At 35.9% G+C, this 15,200-nt stretch overlaps 2 protein-coding genes across 2 annotated transcripts; one reads left to right on the top strand and one right to left on the bottom strand.

The window, feature by feature from the left end:
- Positions 1–4,150: 4,150 nt before the first annotated feature.
- LOC125785618 (B-cell receptor CD22-like) lies at positions 4,151–6,667 on the top strand. The gene is made up of 7 exons (XM_049469534.1): positions 4,151–4,247; positions 4,711–4,932; positions 5,021–5,254; positions 6,048–6,132; positions 6,225–6,270; positions 6,424–6,492; positions 6,569–6,667. The coding sequence occupies exons 1-7, from the start codon at positions 4,151–4,153 to the stop codon at positions 6,665–6,667; spliced, it is 852 nt and encodes a 283-aa protein (XP_049325491.1).
- Positions 6,668–10,719: 4,052 nt separating this feature from the next.
- LOC103044914 (B-cell receptor CD22-like) lies at positions 10,720–14,961 on the bottom strand. The gene is made up of 9 exons (XM_049469533.1): positions 14,943–14,961; positions 14,526–14,870; positions 13,674–13,925; positions 13,316–13,573; positions 12,978–13,226; positions 12,749–12,836; positions 12,258–12,306; positions 11,373–11,471; positions 10,720–11,203 (listed from the first exon to the last, which is right to left on the bottom strand). Exons 1-9 carry the CDS (start codon positions 14,959–14,961, stop codon positions 11,183–11,185), a joined length of 1,380 nt encoding a protein of 459 aa, XP_049325490.1. The 3' UTR covers positions 10,720–11,182.
- Positions 14,962–15,200: the final 239 nt, after the last annotated feature.

Here is a 15,200-nt window from a genome sequence, read left to right as displayed (position 1 = left end):
TTGGATACACCTGGCTATGAAGTTCAAAGCTCAATGAGGTTACCAAACCAATTTTGTGCTTCAGTAAGTCAGTACAAAGTAGTTAGGGGTATTCAAATCAATAAAATGATAAGGGTGCCCATACTTTTGCACTGGTCAAATTTTGGTTTAATGCATATTGCACATTTTCTGTTAGTACACTAAACCTGTTTCGACCCAGCTCGTTCCAGGATTGCAACATAAAGAAAGGGAAGACAACAAACTAGTAGCAAATATAAAATACTTAATTTATTTATCAAACATAGAAAAAAGATCAAAAGAGTATTAAAAAGAAGAACTGGTCAGCTGTTTAAACATGGGAATCCAGGACTCACCACGCTCACCTCCTTTGGTCCAACCTCTAGGACAAACCATCCTTAGAGCAGGGGGGGGGGTCTTCACAAACCTCATTTCAATCCTGAAATATTACTGTGTCCATCAGTTATATAGATATATCAAACTGAAATGGCTGTTGCAAACACCCAAATATTTACAACTAAAAATGATTAAGATTAATAGGGGTGCCTAAACTTCTTCATATGACTGTATATTCAGAAGCTCTGCTGCTATTCAAACAATTCGGGCAGATGCCATGAAAAAAGCCTATTGATGGGGTGGAGGACAGCAATGAGCATCATGACACACCTTGCCCTATATGTGTAGCCCCTTGGGGCTCATTACTGCCAATTCCCGCATTTTTCTTCCAAAATCTGTTTATGCATGAATATGTACAGTATTTGTTTGATTAGACGTTATAAAAATATGTCAGTTATGTTAGTAGTTATAAGCAGGGATTGAAAGGCTATTAGCATGAGCTAGCTTGCAGACTGTGATCTTTGATAGATCTGCTAACAATAAGCTGCACAGGAAACCAGTTAAAAAAAATCAACCAACCTCACATGCATTTATCAGCTTAAAACCTCAGAGCTGTTTCTTCAGTCGTCACTCGCTGTTCCGGTGCTGTAGATAAGAGGTAAGAAGAGCTGACTTTTAATATGTGTACTTATTATTATCTTTTGCTTAAAAAAATAATATATATGCATAGACATGTTTTCCTCCTATATGTATCAATATACGTATGTGTGTGTATTTTAAAGAGCATTGGAATATATATTCTGTTAGTTTATAATTTCTGTATTAGGTTGGTGTTCTCTGTAACCACAAGCTTAGCTCTTTAGCGCTGTAGTTTACTTGCTGTTAGATTTATAATTGAGACTTTTAAATATAATTTTGATTAGAAATTTTTTTAGGAGACCATGATCTGAATCTTTAGGTCTGATCAACGTGAACATAAAGGCCTGAGCTTCTATCAGGACCAGTGCAGGACTGAGTTTAAAGTGTTTTTGTTGTATAGACTGGGCCTAGAAGAGAGCAATGTGTGAAATGTAGAACCAGAATAAACTGCATGCACTTTAACAGCTTTAACCTCAGCGCTGTTTCCTTTCTGACACTTGACAGCTACATTTTATTATACTCTCACTGGCCACTTTATTAGGTACACCTTGCTAGTACGGGGTTGGAGCCTTTTTTGCCTTCAGAACTGCTTTAATCCTTCGTGGTACAGATTCAACAAGCTACTGGAAACATTCCTCAGAGATTCTGCTCCATATTAACATGAGAGCATCACGCAGCTACTGCAGATTTATCAGCTAAACATCAATGATGACAATCTCCCACAATTCCACCACATTCCAAAGCTGCTCTAGTTTTAGGATTGAGATCTGGTGACTGTGGAGGACATTCCAGTACAGTGAATAAACTCATTGTGTGATTATTCTGCTGCTGTAGATCATCATCCTCCTCAAGGTTGGACGTTGTGTTGTGCTGATGTTCAGAGATGCAGTTCATCTTCTGCAGACCTCGGTTGTAACGAGTGGTTATTTGAGTTACTGTTGTCATTCTACCAGCTGGAATCAGTCTGGTCGTTCTCCTCTGACCTCTGGCATCAACAAGGCCAAATTTGCTCCCACAGAACTGAATTGATATCAGCTCACTGGATATTTTCTCTTTTTCAGATCAATCTCTGTAAACCCTAGAGATGGTTGTGTTAAAAACCGTGAAAATCCCAGTAGATCAGCAGTTTCTGAAATACCTAAACCACGCCACGTTCAAAATCACTTAAATCACCTTATTTGTCAGGGCCAGACAGGAACCAGACTTGTGTGGATACAATAAAATAGCTTTATTGACAGGAGTAGTCAACGAAACCAGGGACAATACCAGAGGAACACAGCGTAAAGAAACCATACCATAATTGTGAGACAGTCCAGAGTTCATACACAGGCAGGCAGTATCACAGGGCAGGCAAAAAAAGTACAATACACAATCCAGGTCATACACGGAAATAGACAAGGGCAAGAGAAACACTTTGTATTGCAGGATAAACCAAACAGATACTCGGCAGAGTGTGAGCGTGAGCATGGTCCATATACACTGAGGGAAATCAGTACTCTGGACTTCCTGGAGGTGTCATGTGGTGTGTCATGTGATCGGAAGTGAGTGTGGTGTCATGGTGTGGTGCGTTCTGGGTATTGTAGTTGGAAGCGTGAGAAACGCAGATATGCTCTGACTGTTTGAACTGCAGAAGATCGTCTTGGCCACGTCTACATGCCTAAATGCATTGATCTGCTGCTGTGTGATTTATTGCGGTAGTTATTTATTCTCATTAGACTGCAGAAAATCAAAATTCAAATTAGCCTTTGAACTAAATGCTAAAATATTCCTATTTCTAGTTCAGTAACAATTTAACTAAGTAAAAACCTTTAATTATGCATTAAAATGCAAGTAAATCTGTATATTAATGTATTTATTTATGGATTCTGGGTGATTTTAGTGGGCTATTAAAGGTATTCTGAAACAGTCTGATTGTTTGATGACGTGCAGGCTGATGATGTCACTCAGGATGGCTCCTCCTCCTCCTCTTCTTCTGGTGTTTCTGCTGATGGTTGTTGGTGAGTCAGAAGATCCTACTTTATCTCCATAACAACTGTGTTTAATGTCACAACATTGCAACATCTAGGAAAAACAAACTTATAGAAACTGCCTGGCAACCATGTGGGTTGGTATATCACTTCGTATACCGTACCAACCACTTAGCAACAGCATAGCAACAACATGATAACTGCCTAGCAACTTCTGTTAAATGCACTTTCTAGGTGTACTGCACTGAGTTTAGTAGTGCATCTCCTAATTAGAGTGTACTAGGAGGTACACTACAGAGGTGTACTAGTGATTGTACTAAATGGAATGTACTAGTGAACATACTACATGTAGTGTACTAGTGATTGTACTTAATGGAATATACTAGTGAACGTACTACACGTAGTGTACTAGTGATTGTATTAAATGGAATGTACTAGTGAACGTACTACACTTAGCGTACTAGTGATTGTACTAAATGGAATGTACTAGTGAACGTACTACACTTAGCGTACTAGTGATTGTACTAAATTTAATGTACTAGTGAACGTACTACACGTAGTGTACTAGTGATTGTATTAAATTGAATGTACTACATTAAGAGGGTGTACTAATAAGTACAGGGTACAGTGTACAGGGGTGTACTAATAAGAGTACTACATGCAGTGCACTATTGAGATATTCAGTATGTTACTAAAAGAAATGCAGAATAGTTGCACAGCTAAAGTGGTTCCATCTGGTTGTTGTGGTATCCCAAAATGGTTGCAAGGTGGTTGCTGGTCATGTCTTTAAATGTTTGAAAAATAGTTGCTATGATGTTGCTAAGATGTTGCTAAGTCACCCACCCTTGATCCCTCTACTTTCAATGTGTTAGAGTTCTTTTGAAGCTGTAAACAACAGTAAGTCTGACTGTCTGACAATCTCCAGCCTCAGTAATCAGATCTTTACTGCATCTTATGTTTCAGGAGCTTCTGGAGCAGAGTGGAGTATGAATTACATCCAGCAGGAAATATGTGCTTTAAATGGATCTACAGTGTTTATGAACGGAACCTTTACACATCCAGAACGTCTTACAGTGAAAAAGTCATTTTGGGTCATAGACCCAGTTAAGGATGTTGATCCACCTGATCTGAGTACAGTTTCAAGTTTCTCAGGCAGGGTTGAGTATTTAGTGGATAAAAAGAAAAACTTCACCCTCAAACTGAGAAACATAATGAAAAAGGATGAACATAAGTACTGCTTCAGAGTCTTAACAGATGTAGAAGATCAGAAATGGATGGGAACACCTGGAATAAAACTCAGAGTTACAGGTAAGCAGAGCTTCTCAATGTTTTCCTGTTTTAATAAATCACTTTCCTGTTCTGATGATTCTCAAATGATCTCAGAGCTCCATGTAGAATCTCCTGGAGAAGTAACAGAAGGAGAATCAGCAGTTCTGACGTGTAAAACCACCTGCAGTCTGACTGATCCAACATTCATCTGGTACAAAGATGGACCTCCTTTAACCACAGAGACGATCCAGAAGAATCAGCAGCTCCACCTGCAGACAGTCAGCAGTGAGGATGCAGGCAGTTATAGCTGTGCTGTAAGAGGATCTGAACATCTCCCCTCTACTGCTCAAACTCTCAGAGTCAGACGTGAGTAAAGTTCTCATTCTTCTCTAAACTCTGGGAATGGTTGAACCACACAGTGATATTAGAGATTAGCAAGAAATGCTAAAGTCAGATCTGTCTCTAGATCCTCCAAAGAGTGTCTCAGTGTCCATCAGTCCCTCTGGTGGAATAGTGGAGGGAAGTTCAGTGAATCTGACCTGCAGCAGTGATGGAGACCCACCTGTGGAGAACTACACCTGGTTTAAAGGATCATCATCAGTAGGAACAGGAGGAACCTACAGCCTTCCCAACATCAGCTCTGAGGACAGTGGAGAATATACATGCCAGAGTCGTAATGAACTCGGCGAGAGAAGATCCACTGCTGTCTCTTTAAATGTTCTGTGTATGTTGATGACATTTTAATATATTCCATTAGATGATTTTCTTTACAATTCACCATGATTCATTTCCTTCTTACTTGTTTGCAACAGATCCTCCAAGGAACGTCTCAGTGTCCAACAGTTCCTCTGATGAAATGGTGAATCTGACCTGCAGCGGTGATGCTAACCCACCTGTGGAGATCTACACCTGGTTTAAAGAAGGTAGAAGCTCACCTGTAGGATCTGGACACAGTTATGTTCCTCTACAGAGTGGATTCTACTACTGCCAGGCTCAGAACCAACATGGAGCTCAGAGATCAGCTGCTGTACTGGTCAATATCAAGGGTGAGACACTTGATTATATAGACTGAACAAAAATGTTAAAGCAACACTTTGGGGTTTTGCTCCTAACTCAAAGATTTAAGACTTTTTCTAAGAAGAGAAAAGGCCTTTTTCTCTTAAATTTCCCCTTTAATGGGTTAAACCATCCACCAGTCACAGGTGCGGTATATCAATATGCTGATTAGCCAAAGTGATTATTACACAGGTTGGGATGGCCACAACAAAAGCTACTCTAAAATTGCAGTTTTACAGTATTGTGAAATTCTTGGGGGTTCAGAAAACCAGTCAGTATCTGGTGTGACACCAATCCAGAGCATCCCAAACATGCTCAATAGTCACACAAGAACTGGAATGTTTTCAGCTTCCAGGAACTGGGTACAGATGCTCATGCTGTTTTCCTCACCTCATTGATCATTCTGCATGTGCTGTGCTCTTACAGTCATCTTTACAGGACTTTACACCTGTAATTGCCTAGGGAGAGTAGCAGCAACAGTGCTGAACTTTCTCCATTTGTAAAGCGTCTGTCTTACCATGGACACATGAACATCAAGGCTTTTAGAGATATATCTTTAACCCTTTCCAACTTCATGCAAGTCAACAATTCTTAATTGTAGGTCTTCTGAGAGCTTGATCTTTTGTGTGGGAGGCATGATCCACATCAAGCAATGCTGCTTCTTAAGAATGGACAGTTTGATTTCACAGAAGTTTGATATACTTGGAGTTATATTGTGTTGTTTAAGTGTTCCCTTTATTATCTTGTTTTTGAGCAGTGTATTTATGTGTAATATCTCAGCAGGCCTCTGGGTGGCGCTGTATGCAGTTGGTGGAGTGGTTGGAGTTTGTGCGCTTGCAGCTTTTCTTACTGGACTTTTCTGCATGAGGTGAGAAAATGAATAAGAATCAAAAGATTGGGTTGTTTTTCTATCTGAGATATTCGTCTCCTGTTTTAATATTTATATTTATTTTCTATAAGGAGACGGAAGAAGCAGGATGTGAATACGGATGAGGACATCTACCAGGTGAGTTCTCACAAAGTTCTTCATATCAGTAGATCAGTCCATTAATGTTCCTCAGGGGATTTGGTTTCTAGGTCTTTGCTTTGCTCCCTGATCCTATGAGAACCCAGAGCTCTTCTCACTGGGACTCTAATCATCTTTTCTCGGGTTTTGCAGAATGTTGGAGATATCTCTTGTCCTCCTGATGAAGATTCCTCCAGTACTCATGTTTATGGGAATGTAGAGGTGAGTTTTCAGTACTGGGCTTTTATAATTCAATTTTAGAGCATCTACTGATGTTCTCTTTCTCTCGGTTCTGCAGAGTGTTGGACATAAAGCTCCTGATGATGATGATGATGATGATGACTACTCCAGTATTGCTGATTACGAGAATATGGACGGCACTGTTAAAAAATGGTAACGTAAAAAAAGTTTCAAACCTATTGGAGCTGCAAAAATACTTTTATTCATGTCTAACATTTTTTTAGTTATATATAGGACCATATATATATTTGCCTAAAGACTAGAAAGTATTTATTGGAGAAAGTTACTCATGCTAGTAAAACATAAACGTGAATATTAACAAAATATAGATATTTGCATGGAAAAAGAGGTTCCTTAGATTTATTTGGATTGTAAAGACTAGAAAACCAGTTCACATATCAGAAAACATGATATGAATGTGATTTTCATTTTCAAGCAGTTCTTTTTGGTGATGATTTGGATCTCATGCCCAACCAAACCCAACTAAAATAATGTTTCATAGCCCAAAAAAATCTAAACTAACAACAACCAATATAGTCTATTGAAATACTCAAAGGGTTTGTTGTGAAAGACCCTGTTTTAGAACATTTATCCATGATGGCTGAAAATGTGTTGGTCATGAGACCAATTAAAGCCAATTAGAGCCACTAAATTATATTTTTTCCTTAAATAGCTGAAATTTGTTCCTTTGAAGTAATGAAACATACCAGTCCCACTTATTTTTTGTTTATAAACATGCCTGACCTTTAAAAAACACTTTTATTGTGGTAATTTCTGCCTCTACAGCGCCCTCTCAGGTTAAACTCTGCTATAGGCGAGGATGATGTTTCCGTGTAGCGGTACTTTGGTACACAAATATATCACAGTATGCAAATCAGCCAATAATCAGTAATACCGCTCCCCTGCTGACGTCCAATCATCTGCGTCTCACCACTCTCAGCCAATCAGCCAATTTTTGAAGTTAAGTTGATTTTGTTGTATATAAACATCTAAAAATGTATACCTGAAAAATACAATCTTGTGGGATCTTTCCCATAGAATGAGAGCAATCAACCCCGAGATCATCATCATCACCATCATCATCACCACCATCATCATCACATGGTAAACCAGAGGAGGAGCAGAATGGAATGATTGATTATGATCTCAGTATTTTGAAAGATTTAGATTTTCCTACTAATTTTACATTTAAAAAGTCTGCATTTTAACCCAAATCCCTGAGATAATTTTACCTGCAGAATTTTATGTGCTAAGTTTTTTTAAAGCTTTTATTGTAAGAGGAATTGATGTAATGTATAAGCAGAGCTGAGCGCTTAAAATTTGCTTATGCTAAAAATAATGTGCAACATGTTCTTGATATGAAATGTGGAATTCTGTACATATTACCCAATTTAGAGATTCTGGCTGAATAACACAGTGTATATAACACAGTTATATAGGATAGGATGGGCAGTAGGGGTTACAGTGTATAGAGCTCATAAACTTTAATGCATAATGCTCTAAAATAAGTGAACTAACATTACAATGATTTGTTAAATCTTATATCTCTAATAAAAATAATATACACCTGATAAACATGCCTCTGATTGTGTTCTTTTATATATTATTTTATTTAAGAATTAATCTAAAGAGCTAAAGAGAACACGGGTGATGTGATTTAGCAAAAGTATTCAGTCCAAGAGCTGCTCAGGGTTCTGATTCTCTATTTAAAGTAGAGGTTCTGATGTGTTCTGGATTGGAAATGGTCTAATTTAAGATGTGATGCTTCTTGTTGCTTATTGTTAAAACAATATATATATATATATATATACACATCATATACTCTCACTGGCCAATTTATATTAGGTTCACCTCACTAGAACCGGGTTAGAAGCTCTTTTGCCTTCAGAACTGCTTTAAACCTTTGTGGCATAAATTCAACAAGGAACTGTACTAAAATGGAACTATTTTAAATATACTTACATTTAGTAATATTTAAACATTTAAACTACTTGTACTTTTTGTTTCTGTCTTTTTTGTAAGTAGCACACTTCTAGTAGGCTATATTTCATTGAGTATAAAAATATATATTTAATATACTGTACTACAATATTTAGCGTGTTACAAATGTACCTTTTTACATTTTATAAATGTAGTAATTTAATTTAATGTTTTACCTTTTAAAACATTACATGATACATTGTACTTTAAGTGAACTACTCTAACAACTGTTTTTAACATGTAAAATGTAATGTTAAAATGTACAAAAGTATATTTGTAAATAAGTATTTTAGAAGTATATTTAATTACATTAAACTAAAACTGTATTTCATAGTATTCTATTTATTTAAAATACACTGTATTGTACTTTTTAAAAAGTATGATCACAGTTTACTTTTAAATTTGACAAAAGCATAGAATTAATGTACTTTTAATATATTTTAAGTAAGTACATAAATCTGCTAGTATATTTACAGATACTTAGATATTTCATAATATGTTTTATGTACAATTAAGTATATATATATATATATATATATATATATATATATATATATATATATATATATATATATATATATATATATATATATATTTAATGTTTCATCTTCAGTTTATTGGCCTCCAGCATTTGCTTATGTTTCTTAATGAAGAACACTGGACAGTTTAGAGACAAAAAGAGTTTCTCTAGTTTTCTCTAGTTTTGATTTACTAATAAGATATTAAGATTCTCAGATGTCTTTTTAAAGATGATGTGCAGATATTATTCATTTGAACTGTTTTTAATTCACAAATAAAACTGCAAAAAAACGTAAAGATTGTAGTGATTTTATTTAAAATGTTGTACATTGAGCTCTAATAGTTAGAAAGTTAGAAAAATAGACATTGTATACAAAAAAACCACACACATTTTATTACATGTGCAAGTGTACACATTATGACACATCTGAAACAAAAGTAAAAAATAAACCATTAACATATTTCTACTTACTAAATCACTAAATCTGTAACAGTGTGTACTTCACCAGTAGTTACACTGTTATAACATGATTGTTAACGTGTAATTACACAGTTATTACAGACACTTGTGACTAAAGTACTGAAATAAAATGTTCTGTAAACTGAACTTGTAATAGGATTATGTTAAATTACTTTCAGAAGTTCAGAGTATATTTCATGACATTCTTTAAGTACATGAATGCTAATTTATTAGTGCAGCACAATCATAAATCACTATCAACAGCAAGGTTCCAGTTTCTAGCAGAAAGTATTCTCTGGATAGCAGAGACAGTTACTCCAACAAAAGCAGAATAAACTCTTTATAATATCCTTCATTTTAGAAAGAACCTTTAATAAACACATTGAGTCCCAATACTTTTGCGAATACTGTAAAACATATAATACCGGATCTAGATTTTGGTAATTTATAAGTGTAACTGTGATCTGATGGATGCAACTTAAGAGCAAAGTTGAAAAGCTATGATATTTGAAAGTGCTATACTGAATTTCTGATGGCAGTCCATTAAAAACTGCGATTTTAAATGTTTTTAAGATTTTTCCTCCAGGAACTCCTTCCTACAAGACGCTGAGAAAACGATTCCCTCATGAAGACACTGAGATTAAAACACCAAGACTCTGCAGATCTGAACTCAAACATAATTGTGATACTTACTTAGAAGAATCTAAAATAAAAAAAACATATTCTGGTTTGTTTAACACATTTGTTCACTAAATAATTCAGCATGTGTTCCTGTAGAGCTTTAATATAGTCTTCAATATTACATTTACAATATAAAAAAACAGAAAAAGAAAGAAAAAACACATTGACCAACATTTGACTGTTACTGAAAATTAATTAAATGAACACTTTGTTTTTTTATTCTATATATTATTATGTGTATTAACATTTCATATGATGGTGATGTCGTCACTATTGGGACTGTCTCTGTCTGCAGTTTGTGAATGAACAGGAGGAGGGCGCTGTTTCTGTACTGTGATAAAAGGTCAATGAATAGTCGTCCTACTGCAAAACATAATTAATTCCCTATTACTTTGAAAAAATAATTATTCTAATATAAATATTTATATGTAAAAAATAATTTACAAATAAAAAGTAGATGTTTTTATTACAATCATATAGAAAATGTACAAGAAAAACATAAAGGAAAAAATAAAGGAAAAATAAAATATATAGAGAAAGACCACTTAAAATATATGAAATTCTTTGATTTTACCAAATTTAAATCTCTGGAATATAATCAAGAGGAAGATGGATGATCACAATCCATCAAACCACCAAACTGAACTGCTTGAATTTTTACACCAGGAGTAAAGCAGCATAAAGTTATCCAAAAGCAGTGTGTAAGACTGGTGGAGGAGGACATGATGCCAAGATGCATGAATTAAAACTGTGATTAAAAACCAACCAGGATTATTCCACCAAATATTGATTTCTAAACTCTTAAAACTTTATGAATATGAACTTGTTTTCTTTGCATTATTTGAGGTCTGAAAGCTCTGCATCTTTTTTGTTGTTATTTCAGACATTTCTCATTTTCTGTAAATAAATGCTCTAAATTACAATATTTTATTTGGAATTTGGGAGAAATGTTGTCTGTAGTTTATAGAATAGAATAGAATTTCCATACTGTGTTTTGTCCAGCTGTTGTTGATGTTTTGTTTGGCAACAGTCTCAGTGTTGCTTCCTCGAATCCTGCAAAAAATATCAAAAAGCAAGTACAGTCTGTACAGTTAAACTTAAGTAACATGAGTAATTTGTGAGAAATATTTCTGAAAAAGGTAAATGAGTGACAGTTGATTTAATTTTTGGTTTCTACAAGGTGGGAAAGTGTAATAAGTCTCTGCTAACATGTGGAACTCACCGGAACGTTCTCGTAGTCTAGAATATCATCATCATCATCATCATCATTATCATCATTATTATCATCATTATGAGGAGGACGGGTCTCTCGCATGACATTCTGTAAAACAGAGAAAATGAAGAGAACATTAGAAAAAGTAAGAAATTTACCAACATATACCACAAACCACCAGCAGAGGGCCTGGATACTGCAGTAGAAGAGCTGGTGGATGTTGGCAAAAAACTCAAAGTCCCAGAATTCCCAGCAGTAATCAACACTGACCAGGCACCTTTGTAGAGAGGTGACTGATACCAGTGAGTAAAAGAGAAAAAAAGATAAAAGAAAAAATGGAGATCTGACAAGAAATCCAAAAAACAAATAAAGAAGAAAGCAAAGAGATCTAAAAAAAGAAAAGCCACACGAACAGAAGAGAAGATCTTGAAATTTCAATATGACAATGCTCGCCCATATGCTTCTGCTAATAAAAGAATACCATTTTGATTTGATAATTTTGCATTTTGGTATGTTTCACAGCGTATTCTTTTTCATTCTCTGTTCATCTACATTCCATGACCAAACTTTGACGTTAAAAAATACATAAATTATGAATTTAATGATTATCGTCGCTGTCCAATGAAAAACAAGTATCTAAATTTTTGTTGATTTTTAGTTCACTACATAATTTGAACAGACAAACTGTCCCTTAAACAGTGCCAAAATTTCTTGATGAATGGACCAATAGAAATACTTCAAATTGACTTGTAATAAACAAATTTTACATTTACTTCCATTAAAAGTTTAGAGGGTTTTTTCTCTCTCCTGTAAAGTTGCTGTTTTGTACAGATTCTTGTTTTTCATTGGACAGTGATGATATATAGATATATAAGTTGAATAGTAAAATCTTACCGCATAGATTTGTTCATCCACGTTTCCAGCCTGCCTCTTTCTCCTGCTCCTGAAAAGAAAATATATGTAATATTGATCATGGACTTATTATGTCATATACACTGCACTACACTACAGTCGTTCTTAAACTGTGATACTTTGGTACCATTGGTGGTTTGTTGAGCCACTAAAGTGGTACAACATCACCAAAAAGATGTTTTAATGTATCAAAAACTAAACATATATATATATATATATGTTCTGGAGTTTTGCTTGTGTACTTTTCCCGTCGTTACGATAGCAAAGACACACTGACCCGCCCTAAATCAAGCTGCACTACCTTTTTTGTCCATATTGTCCACCCCTAGTTTTCTTATATGTTCATATGAATGACTTTTAAGAGATACTGTACATTGTTTTTTTAGGTTAATTTTAAATGGTACATGGTCTAAAATATTTAAGAAACACTCAATTCTTACTCAATACTACAATTAAAATGATAACATTCTCACCTCATGCAGAAAAACACAGTGATAAATGTGATTGCAAGCCCACAAACTCCACCAGCTCCAACAGCTATGTATAGAATCAACGATTGATCTGATGGCATAAAGACAACAGAACAGTAAAACCCAAATCCTGTAAATATATATATATATGTATATATATATATATACATATATATATATATATATATATATATATATATATATATATATATATATATTTTTTTAAACCTACAGTAATTCTTCAGAATGTCAGAAACCACTGAAACAGCAGCTGATCTCTGAGCTCCATGTTGGTTCTGAGCCTGGCAGTAGTAGGATCCACTCTGTAGAGGAACATAACTCTGTCCAGATCCTACAGGTGAGTCTCCACCTTCTTTAAACCAGGTGTAGATCTCCACAGGTGGGTTAGCATCACTGCTACAGGTCAGATTTACCATTTCACCAGAGGAACTGTTGGACACTGAGACGTTCCTTGGAGGATCTAAAGCAAACAGGTAAGAAGAGAATTTTAGAAAAATGAGTTTTAAGGAAAAAAATCTTATAGAATATATTAAAACGTCATCAACGTACACAGAACATTTAAAGAGACAGCAGTGGATCTTCTCTCTCCGAGTTCATTACGACTCTGGCATGTGTATTCTCCACTGTCCTCAGAGCTGATGTTGGGAATGCTGTAGGTTCCTCCTGTTCCTACTGATGATGATCCTTTAAACCAGGTGTAGATCTCCACAGGTGGGTATCCATCACTGCTGCAGGTCAGAGTCACTGAACTTCCCTCCACTATTCCACCAGAGGGACTGATGGACACTGAGATGTTCTTTGGAGGATCTAGAGACAGATCTGACTTTAGCGTTTCTTGCTAATCTCTAATATCACTGTGTGGTTCAACCATTCCCAGAGTTTAGAGAAGAATGAGAACTTTACTCACGTCTGACTCTGAGAGTTTGAGCAGTAGAGGGGAGATGTTCAGATCCTCTTACAGCACAGCTATAACTGCCTGCATCCTCACTGCTGACTGTCTGCAGGTGGAGCTGCTGATTCTTCTGGATCATCTCTGTGGTTAAAGGACGTCCATCTTTGTACCAGATGAATGTTGGATCAGTCAGACTGCAGGTGGTTTTACACGTCAGAACTGCTGATTCTCCTTCTGTTACTTCTCCAGGAGATTCTACATGAAGATCTGAAACAAAGAAAAAACATCAGATCAGGAAAAAAAGCTTAAAATTTCAAGAATTTGACGTATACTTTTAAAGAACAGGAATTGTACATGTTAGAAGGTGAATCAGATCAAGAGTTCATCAGGAAATCAGGAGATGAAAATCTTATTTATGTAATGTCATGGGTCAAATAGACACGTTTTAAAGTTTGAAGATCTAAGAAAAAATAGTTAAAAGTATGCTTGCCTTAGTAATTAATGTAATCAACATATAATAATCATGTTATTTTCCAAGCCAAATAAATGAAGTGTAATGGGATGGAGTGCTACAGACTAGTAGCTCTCCAGCTCAGAGGGTTATTGAACCCAATTACAGAACAGTTGATCTCAAAGCAGGTAAACCCAAGAAGAAAGGACTAAGCAAATAAATAAATAAACACACCGCTCCTCATGAAGGATCAAACCCCTGTCACCAGGGTCGCGTTCCAATACACTACCGCTGCCCTGGCTAGTGAACTATTGGGACAGAGCGGAAACTAAAAAGTCACAGGGTAGGAATGTAAACAAGAGCTCACCAGAGAAGCGTACCCCTGTTTAAGGTGTTTTATAAGCTAGAAATCTTACCTGTAACACAGAGCGTTACTCCAGGTCGTCCCAGATATCTTTGCTTTTCTTCGTTTGTGATAATCCTGAGGCAGTACTCCTGTTCGTCCCTCTTCATTACGCTACTCAGTTTGAAGGAGACGTGATTCTGTTCATTAACTGAATACTCAACCCTGCCGGAGTAATCAGACGCTGTTCGCAGATCAGTCCAATTCAAAATGTTAAAGGAATCTCTGATCCAAAACGTCTCAGTCACTTTTAGACCTTCTGGGTGTTGAAAACGTCCAGTCATGGAAACTGTAGATCCTTTTACAGCACATATTTCCTGCTGGTCGTAAGTTACACTCCACTCTGTTCCATAAGCTCCTGAAACATATGATGCAGTAAAGCTCTCTAGTTATTTTACAACACTGAGCTGATTCTGAGTAAAAAGCTAACTCAGAACTAAAGTTAGCATGCCTAAATGTAAAGAGTTAATTGCTTTTTAAAGCAACAGTTGAGTTTATAAAGAAAGGAATATGTGCATTGAGATGTTGCAAGTATAAAATAACAGTAGGATCTTCTAACTCACCCACAACCATCAGCAGAAACACCAGAAGAAGAGGAGGATGAAGAGGATGAAGAGGAGCCATCCTGAGTGAAGGTTCTTAGCTTAGTCTTTAATACCAACAGGTTTTCGGACTCTGGTTAAAAGTG

Source organism: Astyanax mexicanus, chromosome 21 (genome assembly GCF_023375975.1).
Source record: "Astyanax mexicanus isolate ESR-SI-001 chromosome 21, AstMex3_surface, whole genome shotgun sequence".
Classification (NCBI taxonomy): domain Eukaryota; kingdom Metazoa; phylum Chordata; class Actinopteri; order Characiformes; family Acestrorhamphidae; genus Astyanax; species Astyanax mexicanus.
The sequence above is the reverse complement of the archived record's forward strand: the minus strand, read 5'-3'. Positions and strand labels throughout refer to the sequence as shown.